This window comes from Hemitrygon akajei, chromosome 6 (assembly GCF_048418815.1).
Source record: "Hemitrygon akajei chromosome 6, sHemAka1.3, whole genome shotgun sequence".
Lineage (NCBI taxonomy): Eukaryota > Metazoa > Chordata > Chondrichthyes > Myliobatiformes > Dasyatidae > Hemitrygon > Hemitrygon akajei.
This window is the reverse complement of record NC_133129.1, coordinates 185611286-185628256: the sequence shown is the minus strand read 5'-3', so window position 1 is coordinate 185628256 and position 16971 is coordinate 185611286. Positions and strand designations below refer to the sequence as shown.

General features: G+C 49.6%; 1 protein-coding gene across 1 annotated transcript in view; it reads right to left on the bottom strand.

Moving 5' to 3' along the window:
• mrvi1 (murine retrovirus integration site 1 homolog) overlaps positions 1–16971 on the bottom strand; it is a 253637-nt gene that overhangs the window by 81511 nt on the left and 155155 nt on the right. The window contains exon 15 of the mRNA XM_073049956.1: positions 16563–16680. Coding sequence (XP_072906057.1) covers positions 16563–16680 — 118 coding nt within the window. The remainder of the gene's footprint in view (positions 1–16562; positions 16681–16971) is intronic.

Here is a 16971-nt window from a genome sequence, read left to right as displayed (position 1 = left end):
GAACAGACACTGCCTGGTTTTCTCTCCACACAGACACTGCCTGGTTTTCTCTCTGAACAGACACTGCCTGGTTTTCTCTCCACACAGACACTGCCTGGTTTTCTCTCTGAACAGACACTGCCTGGTTTTCTCTCTGAACAGACGCTGCCTGGTTTTCTCTCTGAACAGACACTGACTGGTTTTCTCTCTGAACAGACGCTGCCTGGTTTTCTCTCCACACAGACACTGTCTGGTTTTCTCTCCACACAGACACTGCCTGGTTTTCCCTCCACACAGACGCTGCCTGGTTTTCTCTCCACACAGACGCTGCCTGGTTTTCTCTCCACACAGACACTGCCTGGTTTTCTCTCCACACACACACTGCCTGGTTTTCTCTCCACACAGACACTGTCTGGTTTTCTCTCCACACAGACACTGTCTGGTTTTCTCTCCACACAGACACTGCCTGGTTTTCTGTTCACACAGACTCTGCCTGGTTTTCTCTCTGAACAGACGCTGCCTGGTTTTCTCTCTGAACAGACGCTGCCTGGTTTTCTCTCTGAACAGACGCTGCCTGGTTTTCTCTCCACACAGACACTGTCTGGTTTTCTCTCCACACAGACACTGTCTGGTTTTCTCTCCCCAAAGACACTGCCTGGTTTTCTCTCTGAACAGACGCTGCCTGGTTTTCTCTCCACACAGACAGTGCCTGGTTTTCTCTCCACACAGACACTGTCTGGTTTTCTCTCTGAACAGACACTGCCTGGTTTTCTCTCTGAACAGACACTGCCTGGTTTTCTCTCTGAACAGACACTGCCTGGTTTTCTCTCCACACAGACACTGCCTGGTTTTCTCTCTGAACAGACGCTGCCTGGTTTTCTCTCTGAACAGACGCTGCCTGGTTTTCTCTCTGAACAGACGCTGCCTGGTTTTCTCTCCACACAGACGCTGCCTGGTTTTCTCTCCACACAGACACTGCCTGGTTTTCTCTCCACACACACACTGCCTGGTTTTCTCTCCACACAGACACTGTCTGGTTTTCTCTCCACACAGACACTGTCTGGTTTTCTCTCCACACAGACACTGCCTGGTTTTCTGTCCACACAGACTCTGCCTGGTTTTCTCTCTGAACAGACGCTGCCTGGTTTTCTCTCTGAACAGACGCTGCCTGGTTTTCTCTCCACACAGACACTGCCTGGTTTTCCCTCCACACAGACGCTGCCTGGTTTTCTCTCCACACAGACGCTGCCTGGTTTTCTCTCCACACAGACACTGCCTGGTTTTCTCTCCACACACACACTGCCTGGTTTTCTCTCCACACAGACACTGTCTGGTTTTCTCTCCACACAGACACTGTCTGGTTTTCTCTCCACACAGACACTGCCTGGTTTTCTGTTCACACAGACTCTGCCTGGTTTTCTCTCTGAACAGACGCTGCCTGGTTTTCTCTCTGAACAGACGCTGCCTGGTTTTCTCTCTGAACAGACGCTGCCTGGTTTTCTCTCCACACAGACACTGTCTGGTTTTCTCTCCACACAGACACTGTCTGGTTTTCTCTCCCCAAAGACACTGCCTGGTTTTCTCTCTGAACAGACGCTGCCTGGTTTTCTCTCCACACAGACAGTGCCTGGTTTTCTCTCCACACAGACACTGTCTGGTTTTCTCTCTGAACAGACACTGCCTGGTTTTCTCTCCACACAGACAGTGCCTGGTTTTCTCTCCACACAGACACTGTCTGGTTTTCTCTCCACACACACACACTGCCTGGTTTTCTCTCCACACAGACACTGTCTGGTTTTCTCTCCACACGGACACTGTCTGGTTTTCTCTCCACACAGACACTGTCTGGTTTTCTCTCCCCAAAGACACTGCCTGGTTTTCTCTCTGAACAGACGCTGCCTGGTTTTCTCTCCACACAGACAGTGCCTGGTTTTCTCTCCACACAGACACTGTCTGGTTTTCTCTCTGAACAGACACTGCCTGGTTTTCTCTCCACACAGACAGTGCCTGGTTTTCTCTCCACACAGACACTGTCTGGTTTTCTCTCCACACACACACACTGCCTGGTTTTCTCTCCACAAAGACACTGCCTGGTTTTCTCTCCACACAGACACTGCCTGGTTTTCTCTCCACACAGACACTGTCTGGTTTTCTCTCCACACAGACACTGCCTGGTTTTCTCTCCACACAGTCACTGCCTGGTTTTCTCTCCACACAGACACTGCCTGGTTTTCTCTCCACACACACACACTGCCTGGTTTTCTCTCCACACAGACACTGTCTGGTTTTCTCTCCACACAGACACTGTCTGGTTTTCTCTCCACACAGACACTGCCTGGTTTTCTCTCTGAACAGACGCTGCCTGGTTTTCTCTCCACACAGACACTGTCTGGTTTTCTCTCCACACAGACACTGCCTGGTTTTCTCTCCCCAAAGACACTGCCTGGTTTTCTCTCCACACAGACACTGCCTGGTTTTCTCTCCACACAGACACTGCCTGGTTTTCTCTCCACACAGACACTGCCTGGTTTTCTCTCCACACAGACACTGCCTGGTTTTCTCTCCGAACAGACACTGCCTGGTTTTCTCTCCACACAGACACTGCCTGGTTTTCTCTCCACACAGACACTGCCTGGTTTTCTCTCCACACAGACACTGCCTGGTTTTCTCTCCACACAGACACTGCCTGGTTTTCTCTCCGAACAGACACTGCCTGGTTTTCTCTCCACACAGACACTGCCTGGTTTTCTCTCCACACAGACACTGCCTGGTTTTCTCTCCACAGAGACACTGCCTGGTTTTCTCTCCACACAGACACTGCCTGGTTTTCTCTCCACACAGACACTGCCTGGTTTTCCCTCTGAACAGACGCTGCCTGGTTTTCTCTCTGAACAGACGCTGCCTGGTTTTCTCTCCCCACAGACGCTGCCTGGTTTTCTCTCCACACAGACACGGCCTGGTTTTCCCTCCACACAGACACTGCCTGGTTTTCTCTCCGAACAGACGCTGCCTGGTTTTCTCTCCCCACAGACTCTGCCTGGTTTTCTCTCCCCACAGACGCTGCCTGGTTTTCTCTCCACAAAGACACTGCCTGGTTTTCTCTCCACACAGACACTGCCTGGGTTTCTCTCCACACAGACACTGCCTGGTTTTCTCTCTGAACAGACACTGCCTGGTTTTCTCTCCACACAGACACTGCCTGGTTTTCTCTCCACACAGACTCTGCCTGGTTTTCTCTTCACACAGACACTGTCTGGTTTTCTCTCCACACAGACACTGTCTGGTTTTCTCTCTGAACAGACACTGCCTGGTTTTCTCTCCACACAGACGCTGCCTGGTTTTCTCTCCACACAGACACTGCCTGGTTTTCTCTCCACACAGACACTGCCTGGTTTTCTCTCCACACAGACACTGCCTGGTTTTCTCTCCCCACAGACGCTGCCTGGTTTTCTCTCTGAACAGACACTGCCTGGTTTTCTCTCTGAACAGACACTGCCTGGTTTTCTCTCCACACAGACAGTGCCTGGTTTTCTCTCCACACAGACACTGCCTGGTTTTCTCTCCACACAGACACTGCCTGGTTTTCTCTCCACACAGACACTGCCTGGTTTTCTCTCCACACAGACACTGCCTGGTTTTCTGTCCACACAGACACTGCCTGGTTTTCTCTCCACACAGACACTGCCTGGTTTTCTCTCTGAACTGACGCTGCCTGGTTTTCTCTCCACACAGACACTGCCTGGTTTTCTCTCCACACAGACACTGCCTGGTTTTCTCTCTGAACAGACGCTGCCTGGTTTTCTCTCTGAACAGACGCTGCCTGGTTTTCTCTCTGAACAGACACTGCCTGGTTTTCTCTCCACACAGACACTGCCTGGTTTTCTCTCTGAACAGACACTGCCTGGTTTTCTCTCCACACAGACACTGCCTGGTTTTCTCTCTGAACAGACACTGCCTGGTTTTCTCTCTGAACAGACGCTGCCTGGTTTTCTCTCTGAACAGACACTGACTGGTTTTCTCTCTGAACAGACGCTGCCTGGTTTTCTCTCCACACAGACACTGTCTGGTTTTCTCTCCACACAGACACTGCCTGGTTTTCCCTCCACACAGACGCTGCCTGGTTTTCTCTCCACACAGACGCTGCCTGGTTTTCTCTCCACACAGACACTGCCTGGTTTTCTCTCCACACACACACTGCCTGGTTTTCTCTCCACACAGACACTGTCTGGTTTTCTCTCCACACAGACACTGTCTGGTTTTCTCTCCACACAGACACTGCCTGGTTTTCTGTTCACACAGACTCTGCCTGGTTTTCTCTCTGAACAGACGCTGCCTGGTTTTCTCTCTGAACAGACGCTGCCTGGTTTTCTCTCTGAACAGACGCTGCCTGGTTTTCTCTCCACACAGACACTGTCTGGTTTTCTCTCCACACAGACACTGTCTGGTTTTCTCTCCCCAAAGACACTGCCTGGTTTTCTCTCTGAACAGACGCTGCCTGGTTTTCTCTCCACACAGACAGTGCCTGGTTTTCTCTCCACACAGACACTGTCTGGTTTTCTCTCTGAACAGACACTGCCTGGTTTTCTCTCTGAACAGACACTGCCTGGTTTTCTCTCTGAACAGACACTGCCTGGTTTTCTCTCCACACAGACACTGCCTGGTTTTCTCTCTGAACAGACGCTGCCTGGTTTTCTCTCTGAACAGACGCTGCCTGGTTTTCTCTCTGAACAGACGCTGCCTGGTTTTCTCTCCACACAGACGCTGCCTGGTTTTCTCTCCACACAGACACTGCCTGGTTTTCTCTCCACACACACACTGCCTGGTTTTCTCTCCACACAGACACTGTCTGGTTTTCTCTCCACACAGACACTGTCTGGTTTTCTCTCCACACAGACACTGCCTGGTTTTCTGTCCACACAGACTCTGCCTGGTTTTCTCTCTGAACAGACGCTGCCTGGTTTTCTCTCTGAACAGACGCTGCCTGGTTTTCTCTCTGAACAGACGCTGCCTGGTTTTCTCTCCACACAGACACTGTCTGGTTTTCTCTCCACACAGACACTGTCTGGTTTTCTCTCCCCAAAGACACTGCCTGGTTTTCTCTCTGAACAGACGCTGCCTGGTTTTCTCTCCACACAGACAGTGCCTGGTTTTCTCTCCACACAGACACTGTCTGGTTTTCTCTCTGAACAGACACTGCCTGGTTTTCTCTCCACACAGACAGTGCCTGGTTTTCTCTCCACACAGACACTGTCTGGTTTTCTCTCCACACACACACACTGCCTGGTTTTCTCTCCACACAGACACTGTCTGGTTTTCTCTCCACACAGACACTGTCTGGTTTTCTCTCCACACAGACACTGTCTGGTTTTCTCTCCCCAAAGACACTGCCTGGTTTTCTCTCTGAACAGACGCTGCCTGGTTTTCTCTCCACACAGACAGTGCCTGGTTTTCTCTCCACACAGACACTGTCTGGTTTTCTCTCTGAACAGACACTGCCTGGTTTTCTCTCCACAAAGACAGTGCCTGGTTTTCTCTCCACACAGACACTGTCTGGTTTTCTCTCCACACACACACACTGCCTGGTTTTCTCTCCACACAGACACTGTCTGGTTTTCTCTCCACACAGACACTGCCTGGTTTTCTCTCCACACAGACACTGCCTGGTTTTCTCTCCACACAGACACTGCCTGGTTTTCTCTCCACACACACACACTGCCTGGTTTTCTCTCCACACAGACACTGTCTGGTTTTCTCTCCACACAGACACTGTCTGGTTTTCTCTCCACACAGACACTGCCTGGTTTTCTCTCTGAACAGACACTGCCTGGTTTTCTCTCTGAACAGACGCTGCCTGGTTTTCTCTCCACACAGACACTGTCTGGTTTTCTCTCCACACAGACACTGCCTGGTTTTCTCTCCCCAAAGACACTGCCTGGTTTTCTCTCCACACAGACACTGCCTGGTTTTCTCTCCACACAGACACTGCCTGGTTTTCTCTCCACACAGACACTGCCTGGTTTTCTCTCCACACAGACACTGCCTGGTTTTCTCTCCGAACAGACACTGCCTGGTTTTCTCTCCACACAGACACTGCCTGGTTTTCTCTCCACACAGACACTGCCTGGTTTTCTCTCCACACAGACACTGCCTGGTTTTCCCTCCACACAGACGCTGCCTGGTTTTCTCTCTGAACAGACGCTGCCTGGTTTTCTCTCTGGACAGACACTGCCTGGTTTTCTCTCCCCAAAGACACTGCCTGGTTTTCTCTCCACACAGACACTGCATGGTTTTCTCTCCACACAGACACTGCCTGGTTTTCTCTTCACACAGACACTGTCAGGTTTTCTCTCCACACAGACACTGTCTGGTTTTCTCTCTGAACAGACACTGCCTGGTTTTCTCTCCACACAGACACTGCCTGGTTTTCTCTCCACACAGACTCTGCCTGGTTTTCTCTTCACACAGACACTGTCAGGTTTTCTCTCCACACAGACACTGTCTGGTTTTCTCTCTGAACAGACACTGCCTGGTTTTCTCTCCACACAGACACTGCCTGGTTTTCTCTCCACACAGACACTGCCTGGTTTTCTCTCCACACAATCACTGCCTGGTTTTCTCTCCACACAGACACTGCCTGGTTTTCTCTCCACACTGACACTGCCTGGTTTTCTCTCTGAACAGACACTGCCTGGTTTTCTGTCCACACAGACACTGCCTGGTTTTCTCTCCACACAGACTCTGCCTGGTTTTCTCTTCACACAGACACTGTCAGGTTTTCTCTCCACACAGACACTGTCTGGTTTTCTCTCTGAACAGACACTGCCTGGTTTTCTCTCCACACAGACACTGCCTGGTTTTCTCTCCACACAGACACTGCCTGGTTTTCTCTCCACACAGACACTGCCTGGTTTTCTCTCCGAACAGACACTGCCTGGTTTTCTCTCCACACAGACACTGCCTGGATTTCTCTCCACACAGACACTGTCTGGTTTTCTCTCTGGACAGACACTGCCTGGTTTTCTCTCCCCAAAGACACTGCCTGGTTTTCTCTCCACACAGACACTGCCTGGTTTTCTCTCCACACAGACACTGCCTGGTTTTCTCTCCACACAGACACTGCCTGGTTTTCTCTCCACACAGACTCTGCCTGGCTTTCTCTTCACACAGACACTGTCAGGTTTTCTCTCCACACAGACACTGCCTGGTTTTCTCTCCACACAGACACTGCCTGGTTTTCTCTCCACACAGTCACTGCCTGGTTTTCTCTCCACACAGACACTGCCTGGTTTTCTCTCCACACAGACGCTGCCTGGTTTTCTCTCTGAACAGACACTGCCTGGTTTTCTCTCTGAACAGACACTGCCAGGTTTTCTCTCCACACAGACAGTGCCTGGTTTTCTCTCCACACAGACAGTGCCTGGTTTTCTCTCCACACAGACAGTGCCTGGGTTTCTCTCCACACAGACACTGCCTGGTTTTCTGTCCACACAGACACTGCCTGGTTTTCTGTCCACACAGACACTGCCTGTTTTTCTCTCTGAACAGACGCTGCCTGTTTTTCTCTCTGAACAGACACTGCCTGGTTTTCTCTCTGAACAGACACTGCCTGGTTTTCTCTCCACACAGACACGGCCTGGTTTTCCCTCCACACAGACGCTGCCTGGTTTTCTCTCCCCACAGACGCTGCCTGGTTTTCTCTCTGGACAGACACTGCCTGGTTTTCTCTCCCCAAAGACACTGCCTGGTTTTCTCTCCCCAAAGACACTGCCTGGTTTTCTCTCCACACAGACACTGCCTGGTTTTCTCTCCACACAGACACTGCCTGGTTTTCTCTCCACACAGACACTGCCTGGTTTTCTCTCCACACAGACACTGCCTGGTTTTCTCTCCACACAGACACTGCCTGGTTTTCTCTCCCCAAAGACACTGCCTGGTTTTCTCTCCACACAGACACTGCCTGGTTTTCTCTCCACACAGACACTGCCTGGTTTTCTCTCCACACAGACACTGCCTGGTTTTCTCTCCACACAGACTCTGCCTGGTTTTCTCTTCACACAGACACTGTCAGGTTTTCTCTCCACACAGACACTGTCTAGTTTTCTCTCTGAACAGACACTGCCTGGTTTTCTCTCTGAACAGACACTGCCTGGTTTTCTCTCCACACAGACACTGCCTGGTTTTCTCTCCACACAGACACTGCCTGGTTTTCTCTCCACACAGACTCTGCCTGGTTTTCTCTCTGAACAGACACTGCCTGGTTTTCTCTCCACACAGACACTGCCTGGTTTTCTCTCCACACAGACTCTGCCTGGTTTTCTCTCTGAACAGACACTGTCTGGTTTTCTCTCCACACAGACTCTGCCTGGTTTTCTCTCTGAACAGACACTGCCTGGTTTTCTCTCCACACAGACACTGCCTGGTTTTCTCTCCACACAGACACTGCCTGGTTTTCTCTCCACACAGACACTGCCTGGTTTTCTCTCCACACAGACGCTGCCTGGTTTTCTCTCTGAACAGACACTGCCTGGTTTTCTCTCCACACAGACACTGTCTGGTTTTCTCTCCACACAGACGCTGCCTGGTTTTCTCTCTGAACAGACACTGCCTGGTTTTCTCTCCACACAGACACTGTCTGGTTTTCTCTCCACACAGACACTGCCTGGTTTTCTCTCCACACTGACACTGCCTGTTTTTCTCTCCACACAGACACTGCCTGGTTTTCTGTCCACACAGACACTGCCTGGTTTTCTCTCCACACAGACTCTGCCTGGTTTTCTCTTCACACAGACACTGTCAGGTTTTCTCTCCACACAGACACTGTCTGGTTTTCTCTCTGAACAGACACTGCCTGGTTTTCTCTCCACACAGACACTGCCTGGTTTTCTCTCCACACAGACACTGCCTGGTTTTCTCTCCACACAGACACTGCCTGGTTTTCTCTCCACACAGACACTGCCTGGTTTTCTCTCCACACAGACACTGCCTGGTTTTCTCTCCACACAGACGCTGCCTGGTTTTCTCTCTGAACAGACACTGCCTGGTTTTCTCTCCACACAGACGCTGCCTGGTTTTCTCTCTGAACAGACACTGCCTGGTTTTCTCTCCGAACAGACACTGCCTGGTTTTCTCTCCACACAGACACTGCCTGGTTTTCTCTCCACACAGACACTGTCTGGTTTTCTCTCCACACAGACATTGCCTGGTTTTCTCTCCACACAGACAGTGCCTGGTTTTCTCTCCACACAGACACTGCCTGGTTTTCTCTCCACACAGACACTGCCTGGTTTTCTGTCCACACAGACACTGCCTGGTTTTCTCTCCACACAGACACTGCCTGGTTTTCTCTCCACACAGAGACTGCCTGGTTTTCTCTCCACACAGACACTGCCTGGTTTTCTCTCCACACAGACACTGCCTGGTTTTCTCTCCACACAGACTCTGCCTGGTTTTCTCTTCACACAGACACTGTCAGGTTTTCTCTCCACACAGACGCTGCCTGGTTTTCTCTCCACACAGACACTGTCAGGTTTTCTCTCTGAACAGACACTGCCTGGTTTTCTCTCTGAACAGACACTGCCTGGTTTTCTCTCCACACAGACACTGCCTGGTTTTCTCTCCACACAGACACTGCCTGGTTTTCTATCCACACAGACTCTGCCTGGTTTTCTCTTCACACAGACACTGTCAGGTTTTCTCTCCACACAGACACTGTCTGGTTTTCTCTCCACACAGACACTGTCTGGTTTTCTCTCCACACAGACACTGTCTGGTTTTCTCTCCACACAGACACTGTCTGGTTTTCTCTCCACACAGACACTGCCTGGTTTTCTCTCTGAACAGACACTGCCTGGTTTTCTCTCTGAACAGACACTGCCTGGTTTTCTCTCCACACAGACACTGCCTGGTTTTCTCTCCACACAGACACTGCCTGGTTTTCTATCCACACAGACTCTGCCTGGTTTTCTCTTCACACAGACACTGTCAGGTTTTCTCTCCACACAGACACTGTCTGGTTTTCTCTCTGAACAGACACTGCCTGGTTTTCTCTCTGAACAGACACTGCCTGGTTTTCTCTCCACACAGACACTGCCTGGTTTTCTCTCCACACAGACACTGCCTGGTTTTCTCTCCACACAGACACTGCCTGGTTTTCTCTCTGAACAGACACTGCCTGGTTTTCTCTCCACACAGACACTGCCTGGTTTTCTCTCCACACAGACACTGCCTGGTTTTCTCTCTGAACAGACACTGCCTGGTTTTCTCTCCACACAGACACTGCCTGGTTTTCTCTCTGAACAGACGCTGCCTGGTCTTCTCTGAACAGACACTGCCTGGTTTTCTCTCCACAGAGACACTGCCTGGTTTTCTCTCCACAGAGACACTGCCTGGTTTTCTCTCCACACAGACACTGCCTGGTTTTCTCTCTGAACAGACACTGCCTGGTTTTCTCTCCACACAGACACTGCCTGGTTTTCTCTCTGAACAGACACTGCCTGCTTTTCTCTCCACACAGACACTGCCTGGTTTTCTCTCTGAACAGACACTGCCTGGTTTTCTCTCTGAACAGACACTGCCTGGTTTTGTCTCCACACAGACACTGCCTGGTTTTCTCTGTGAACAGACACTGCCTGGTTTTCTCTCCACACAGACGCTGCCTGGTTTTCTCTCCATGCAGACACTGCCTGGTTTTCTCTCCACACAGACACTGCCTGGTTTTCTCTCCACACAGACGCTGTCTGGTCTTCTCTCCATGCAGATGCTGCCTGGCACTTAAGTGCAATTATGAAAAATGCAGGGCAGCACCTCATATGAATTGAAGGCTTTACTGCAAAGTTTGCAGACAATATGAAGATAGGTGTAGGGGCAGGTATCTTTGCGAAAGTAGAACAAAGCCAAATTCTATCATCCAAATCATTGACATATAATGTAAAAAGAATCGGTCCCAACACATACCCTTGAAGAACACCACTAGTCAATGACAGCCAGTTAGAAAAGGCTCCGTATATTCCCACTCTTTGCCTCCTGCTAATCAGCTACTGTTTTATCCAGGCTAGAATATTTCCTGTAATATCATTGGCTCGTAACTTGTTAAGCAGTCTCATGTGTGGCACCTGGTCAAAACCCTTCTGAAAATCTACATACACAACATCAACTGGTTTTCCTTTCCCTATCCTGCTTGTTACTTCTTCAAAGACTGATGTAAAATATTTATTCAGTTCATCTGTCATTTCCTTGTCCCCCATTAGTACCTCTCCAGCATCATTTTCCAGTGGTCCGATATTCACTCTCACTTCTCTTTTACACTTTATGTATCTGAAGAAATGTTTGGTATCTCCTTTAATATTATAGGCTACTTAACTTTTGTATTCCATCTTTACCTTCTTAATGAAAATTTTAGTTGTCTTCTGTTGGTTTTTAAAAGCTTCCCAATCCTCTAACTTCCCACTAATCTTTGCTCTATTAAATGTCCTCTCTTTGGCTTTTATGTTGGCTTTGACTTCTCTTGTTAGCCACGGGTGTGCCATCTTTCCTTTAGAATACTTCTTCCCTTTTGGGATGGATATATCCCGTGCCTTCGGAATGGCTTCCAGACATTCTAGCCACTGCTGCCCTACCGTCACCCCTGCCAGCGTTCTTTTCCAATCAATTTTAGCCAACTTCACTCTCGTGTCTCTGTAATTCCCTTTACTCCACTGATACATCTGGCTTTAGCTCCTTCTCAAATATAGAGGGAATTCTATAATATTACGATCACTCTCCTCTCAGGGGTTCTTTTACCTTAAGCTCTCTAATCAATTCTGGTTCATTACTTTAGTCAGAGGGTGATAAATCTGTGTAACTTGTTGCCACCAGTGGCTGTGGAGGCCAAGACATTGGGTGTATTTAAGGCAGAGATAGATAGGTTCTGACTAGCCAGGGCATCAATGGTTACGGGGTGAAGGCAGGAGAGTGGGGATGACTGGAAGAATTGGATCAGCCCATGATTGAATGGCAGAATAGACTCGATGGGCCGAATGGCCTACTTCTACTCTTATATCTTATGGTCTTTATGGTCTTATTGCACAACACCAAATCCAGAATAGCTGATCCCTTAGTGGGCTCAATGAGGAGCTGCTCTGAAAAGCCATCTCATAGGGACTCTGGAAATTCCCCTCCTGGAATCCAGCACCAACGTGATTTTCTCAAACTCCCTGTATACTGAGTTCCCCATAACTGTTGTAACATTGCCCTTCTGGCATGTACTTTCCATCTCCCAGTGTAATTTGTAAGCCACAATCTACTATTTGGGATCTGTATACAAATACCATCAGGGTCTTTTTATCCTTGCAGTTTCTTAGCTCCATCCATAAAGATTCAACACATCCTGACCCTACGTCACCTCTTTCTAATGATCGGATTTCAATTTTTATGAACAGAGCAACACCATCCCCTCTGCCTTCCTGCCTGTCCTTTCAATACCATGTGTATCCTTGGACATTAAGCACCCAGCTATAATCTTCTTTCAGCCATTGTGCAGTGACCCCTACAACATCATACCTGTCATTCTGTAACTGTGCTGCAAGTTCATCGACCTTATTCCAGAAACTGTGCACATTCAGATACAACACCTTCAGTCCTGTATTCACCCTTTTCGATATTGTCTGCCTTTTACGTTGCAACTTATCCTGTTGACTGCAATTTTGCCCAGTCAATAGCCTCTCCTCACTACACATTGCCTCCGTTTGTAAATCACCTACCTCACCTTCAGCACTACCATCATCCTTCCTATGATACTTCTTTCATTTGAATATTGGCAGTTCAGGACACCAGTTGCAACATGCTCAATCTTTCGATTCTTCACTTTGTCTGGGGTTTTACCAACACCAGCTTCCATCACCTCTCCACTAACTGTGCCAGACACTGGTTCCCATCCCCCTACAACTCTAGTCTAAACCCTACTGGTTTATGGACACATCTTCATCTCATGTTCTCAATAGTTATTGCTTATTTATTTATTATTATTATTTCTTTCTCTTTGTATTTTCACAGTTTATTATCGTTTGCACACTGGTCATTTGTCTGTCCTGCTGGGAGCAGTCTTTCATTGATTCTATTAAGGGTCTTGGATTTTTCTCAGTAAGCCCACAAGAAAACAAATCACTGTGTTGTATATGGTGCAATAAAGGAACTTTGATAATTAATTTACTTTGAATTTTGTAGGCAACCCTGTAAACCCCCCCTTGCAGTAACCCATGGGATCTGAGTAACAGGTGGAGACTGAATCCTCACATTGCCTCCACACCAGGGGGAGATTCACAGTAACCCATGGGATCTGAGTAACGTGTGGAGACTGAATCCTCACATTGCCTCCACACCAGGGGGAGATTCACAGTAACCCATGGGATCTGAGTAACGTGTGGAGAGTGAATCCTCACATTGCCTCCACACCAGGGGGAGATTCACAGTAACCCATGGGATCTGAGTAACGTGTGGAGACTGAATCCTCACATTGCCTCCACACCAGGGGGAGATTCACAGTAACCCATGGGATCTGAGTAACGTGTGGAGACTGAACCCCCTCCATTGCCTCCACACCAGGGGGAGATTCACAGTAACCCATGGGATCTGTGTAACGTGTGGAGACTGAATCCTCTCCATTGCCTCCACACCAGGGGGAGATTCACAGTAACCCATGGGATCTGTGTAACGTGTGGAGACTGAATCCTCACATTGCCTCCACACCAGGGGCAGATTCACAGTAACCCATGGGATCTGAGTAACGTGTGGAGACTGAATCCTCACATTGCTTCCACACCAGGGGGAGATTCACAGTAACCCATGGGATCTGAGTAACGTGCGGAGACTGAATCCTCACATTGCCTCCACACCAGACCTGAGTAACGTGTGGAGACTGAATCCTCACATTGCCTCCACACCAGGGGGAGATTCACAGTAACCCATGGGATCTGTGTAACGTGTGGAGACTGAATCCTCACATTGCCTCCACACCAGGGGCAGATTCACAGTAACCCATGGGATCTGAGTAACGTGTGGAGACTGAATCCTCACATTGCCTCCACACCAGGGGGAGATTCACAGTAACCCATGGGATCTGTGTAACGTGTGGAGACTGAATCCTCACATTGCCTCCACACCAGGGGGAGATTCACAGTAACCCATGGGATCCGAGTAACGGGTGGAGACTGAATCCTCACATTGCCTCCACACCAGGGGGAGATTCACAGTAACCCATGGGATCTGAGTAACGTGTGGAGACTGAATCCTCACATTGCTTCCACACCAGGGGGAGATTCACAGTAACCCATGGGATCTGAGTAACGTGCGGAGACTGAATCCTCACATTGCCTCCACACCAGACCTGAGTAACGTGTGGAGACTGAATCCTCACATTGCCTCCACACCAGGGGGAGATTCACAGTAACCCATGGGATCTGAGTAACGTGTGGAGACTGAATCCTCACATTGCCTCCACACCAGGGGGAGATTCACAGTAACCCATGGGATCTGAGTAACGTGTGGAGACTGAACCCCCTCCATTGCCTCCACACCAGGGGGAGATTCACAGTAACCCATGGGATCTGAGTAACGTGTGGAGACTGAATCCTCACATTGCCTCCACACCAGGGGGAGATTCACAGTAACCCATGGGATCCGAGTAACGGGTGGAGACTGAATCCTCACATTGCCTCCACACCAGGGGGAGATTCACAGTAACCCATGGGATCTGAGTAACGTGTGGAGACTGAATCCTCACATTGCCTCCACACCAGGGGGAGATTCACAGTAACCCATGGGATCTGAGTAACGTGTGGAGACTGAATCCTCACATTGCCTCCACACCAGGGGGAGATTCACAGTAACCCATGGGATCTGAGTAACGTGTGGAGACTGAATCCTCACATTGCCTCCACACCAGGGGGAGATTCACAGTAACCCATGGGATCCGAGTAACGGGTGGAGACTGAATCCTCACATTGCCTCCACACCAGGGGGAGATTCACAGTAACCCATGGGATCTGAGTAACGTGTGGAGACTGAACCCCCTCCATTGCCTCCACACCAGGGGGAGATTCACAGTAACCCATGGGATCTGAGTAACGTGTGGAGACTGAATCCTCACATTGCCTCCACACCAGGGGGAGATTCACAGTAACCCATGGGATCTGTGTAACGTGTGGAGACTGAATCCCCTCCATTGCCTCCACACCAGGGGGAGATTCACAGTAACCCATGGGATCTGAGTAATGTGAGGAGACTGAATCCTCACATTGCCTCCACACCAGGGGGAGATTCACAGTAACCCATGGGATCTGAGTAATGTGAGGAGACTGAATCCTCACATTGCCTCCACACCAGGGGGAGATTCACAGTAACCCATGGGATCTGAGTAACGTGTGAAGACTGAATCGCCTCCATTGCCTCCACACCAGGGGGAGATTCACAGTAACCCATGGGATCTGTGTAACGGGTGGAGACTGAATCCTCACATTGCTTCCACACCAGGGGGAGATTCACAGTAACCCATGGGATCTGAGTAACCTGTGGAGACTGAATCCTCACATTGCCTCCACACCAGGGGGAGATTCACAGTAACCCATGGGATCTGTGTAACGGGTGGAGACTGAATTCTCACATTGCTTCCACACCAGGGGGAGATTCACAGTAACCCATGGGATCTGTGTAACGGGTGGAGACTGAATCCTCACATTGCCTCCACACCAGGGGGAGATTCACAGTAACCCATGGGATCTGAGTAACGTGTGGAGACTGAATACTCACATTGCCTCCACACCAGGGGGAGATTCACAGTAACCCATGGGATCTGAGTAACGTGTGGAGACTGAATCCTGACATTGCCTCCACACCAGGGGGAGATTCACAGTAACCCATGGGATCTGAGTAACGTGTGGAGACTGAATCCTCACATTGCCTCCACACCAGGGGGAGATTCACAGTAACCCATGGGATCTGAGTAACGTGTGGAGACTGAATCCTCACATTGCCTCCACACCAGGGGGAGATTCACAGTAACCCATGGGATCTGAGTAACGTGTGGAGACTGAATCCTCACATTGCCTCCACACCAGGGGGAGATTCACAGTAACCCATGGGATCTGAGTAACGTGTGGAGACTGAATCCTCACATTGCCTCCACACCAGGGGGAGATTCACAGTAACCCATGGGATCTGAGTAACGTGTGGAGACTGAATCCTCACATTGCCTCCACACCAGGGGGAGATTCACAGTAACCCATGGGATCTGAGTAACGTGTGGAGACTGAATCCTCACATTGCTTCCACACCAGACCTGAGTAACGTGGGCTTTCTGTCTCTTTCACCAATCAACTACCCAGCTCTTTACTTCATCCCTCCCCCTCCAGGATTCCACAGATTCACCACCCTCTGGCTGAAGAAATTCCTCCTTGTCTCTCTTTGAAATGGATGCCCCTCTATTCTGAGACTGTGCTCCCAGGTCCTAGACTCCCCCACCATTGGAAACATCCTCTCCATGTCAACTAAATATAGGCCTTTCAATATTTAACAGTAACAGAGACGATTACCCAGAAAATGCAATCTCTTACCCCACAGGCAGCGCCCTCTGTACCTTCAGCTTCCGCAGCAGGGAGTCGGGAATGCTGGGCATGGCATCGGAGCTGCCCTGGGTGCCATTGGCTGCAGGGCACGGGACGGGTGACGGACCTTCGAAAAACAAAGTCACTATCAAACTACGTATATGCCACCATACACAACTCTGAGATTCATTCACAGTAAGTACAAAGAAACATAAGAGAATCAATGAAAGACTGCACCCAACAGGAGAGACAAACAACCCGTGTGCAAAAGGCTGTGCAAATTCAAAATAAATAAATAAATGTAACACTCTGGGAAAGGTTTCACTGCTAACGTGATGGTCTTTCTGTAGAAGCAGTGTCTGGGTTATGGTTAGAGGTAACGGGTGCTTTGGAATGTGAACCGTCCAATGAAGGGAAT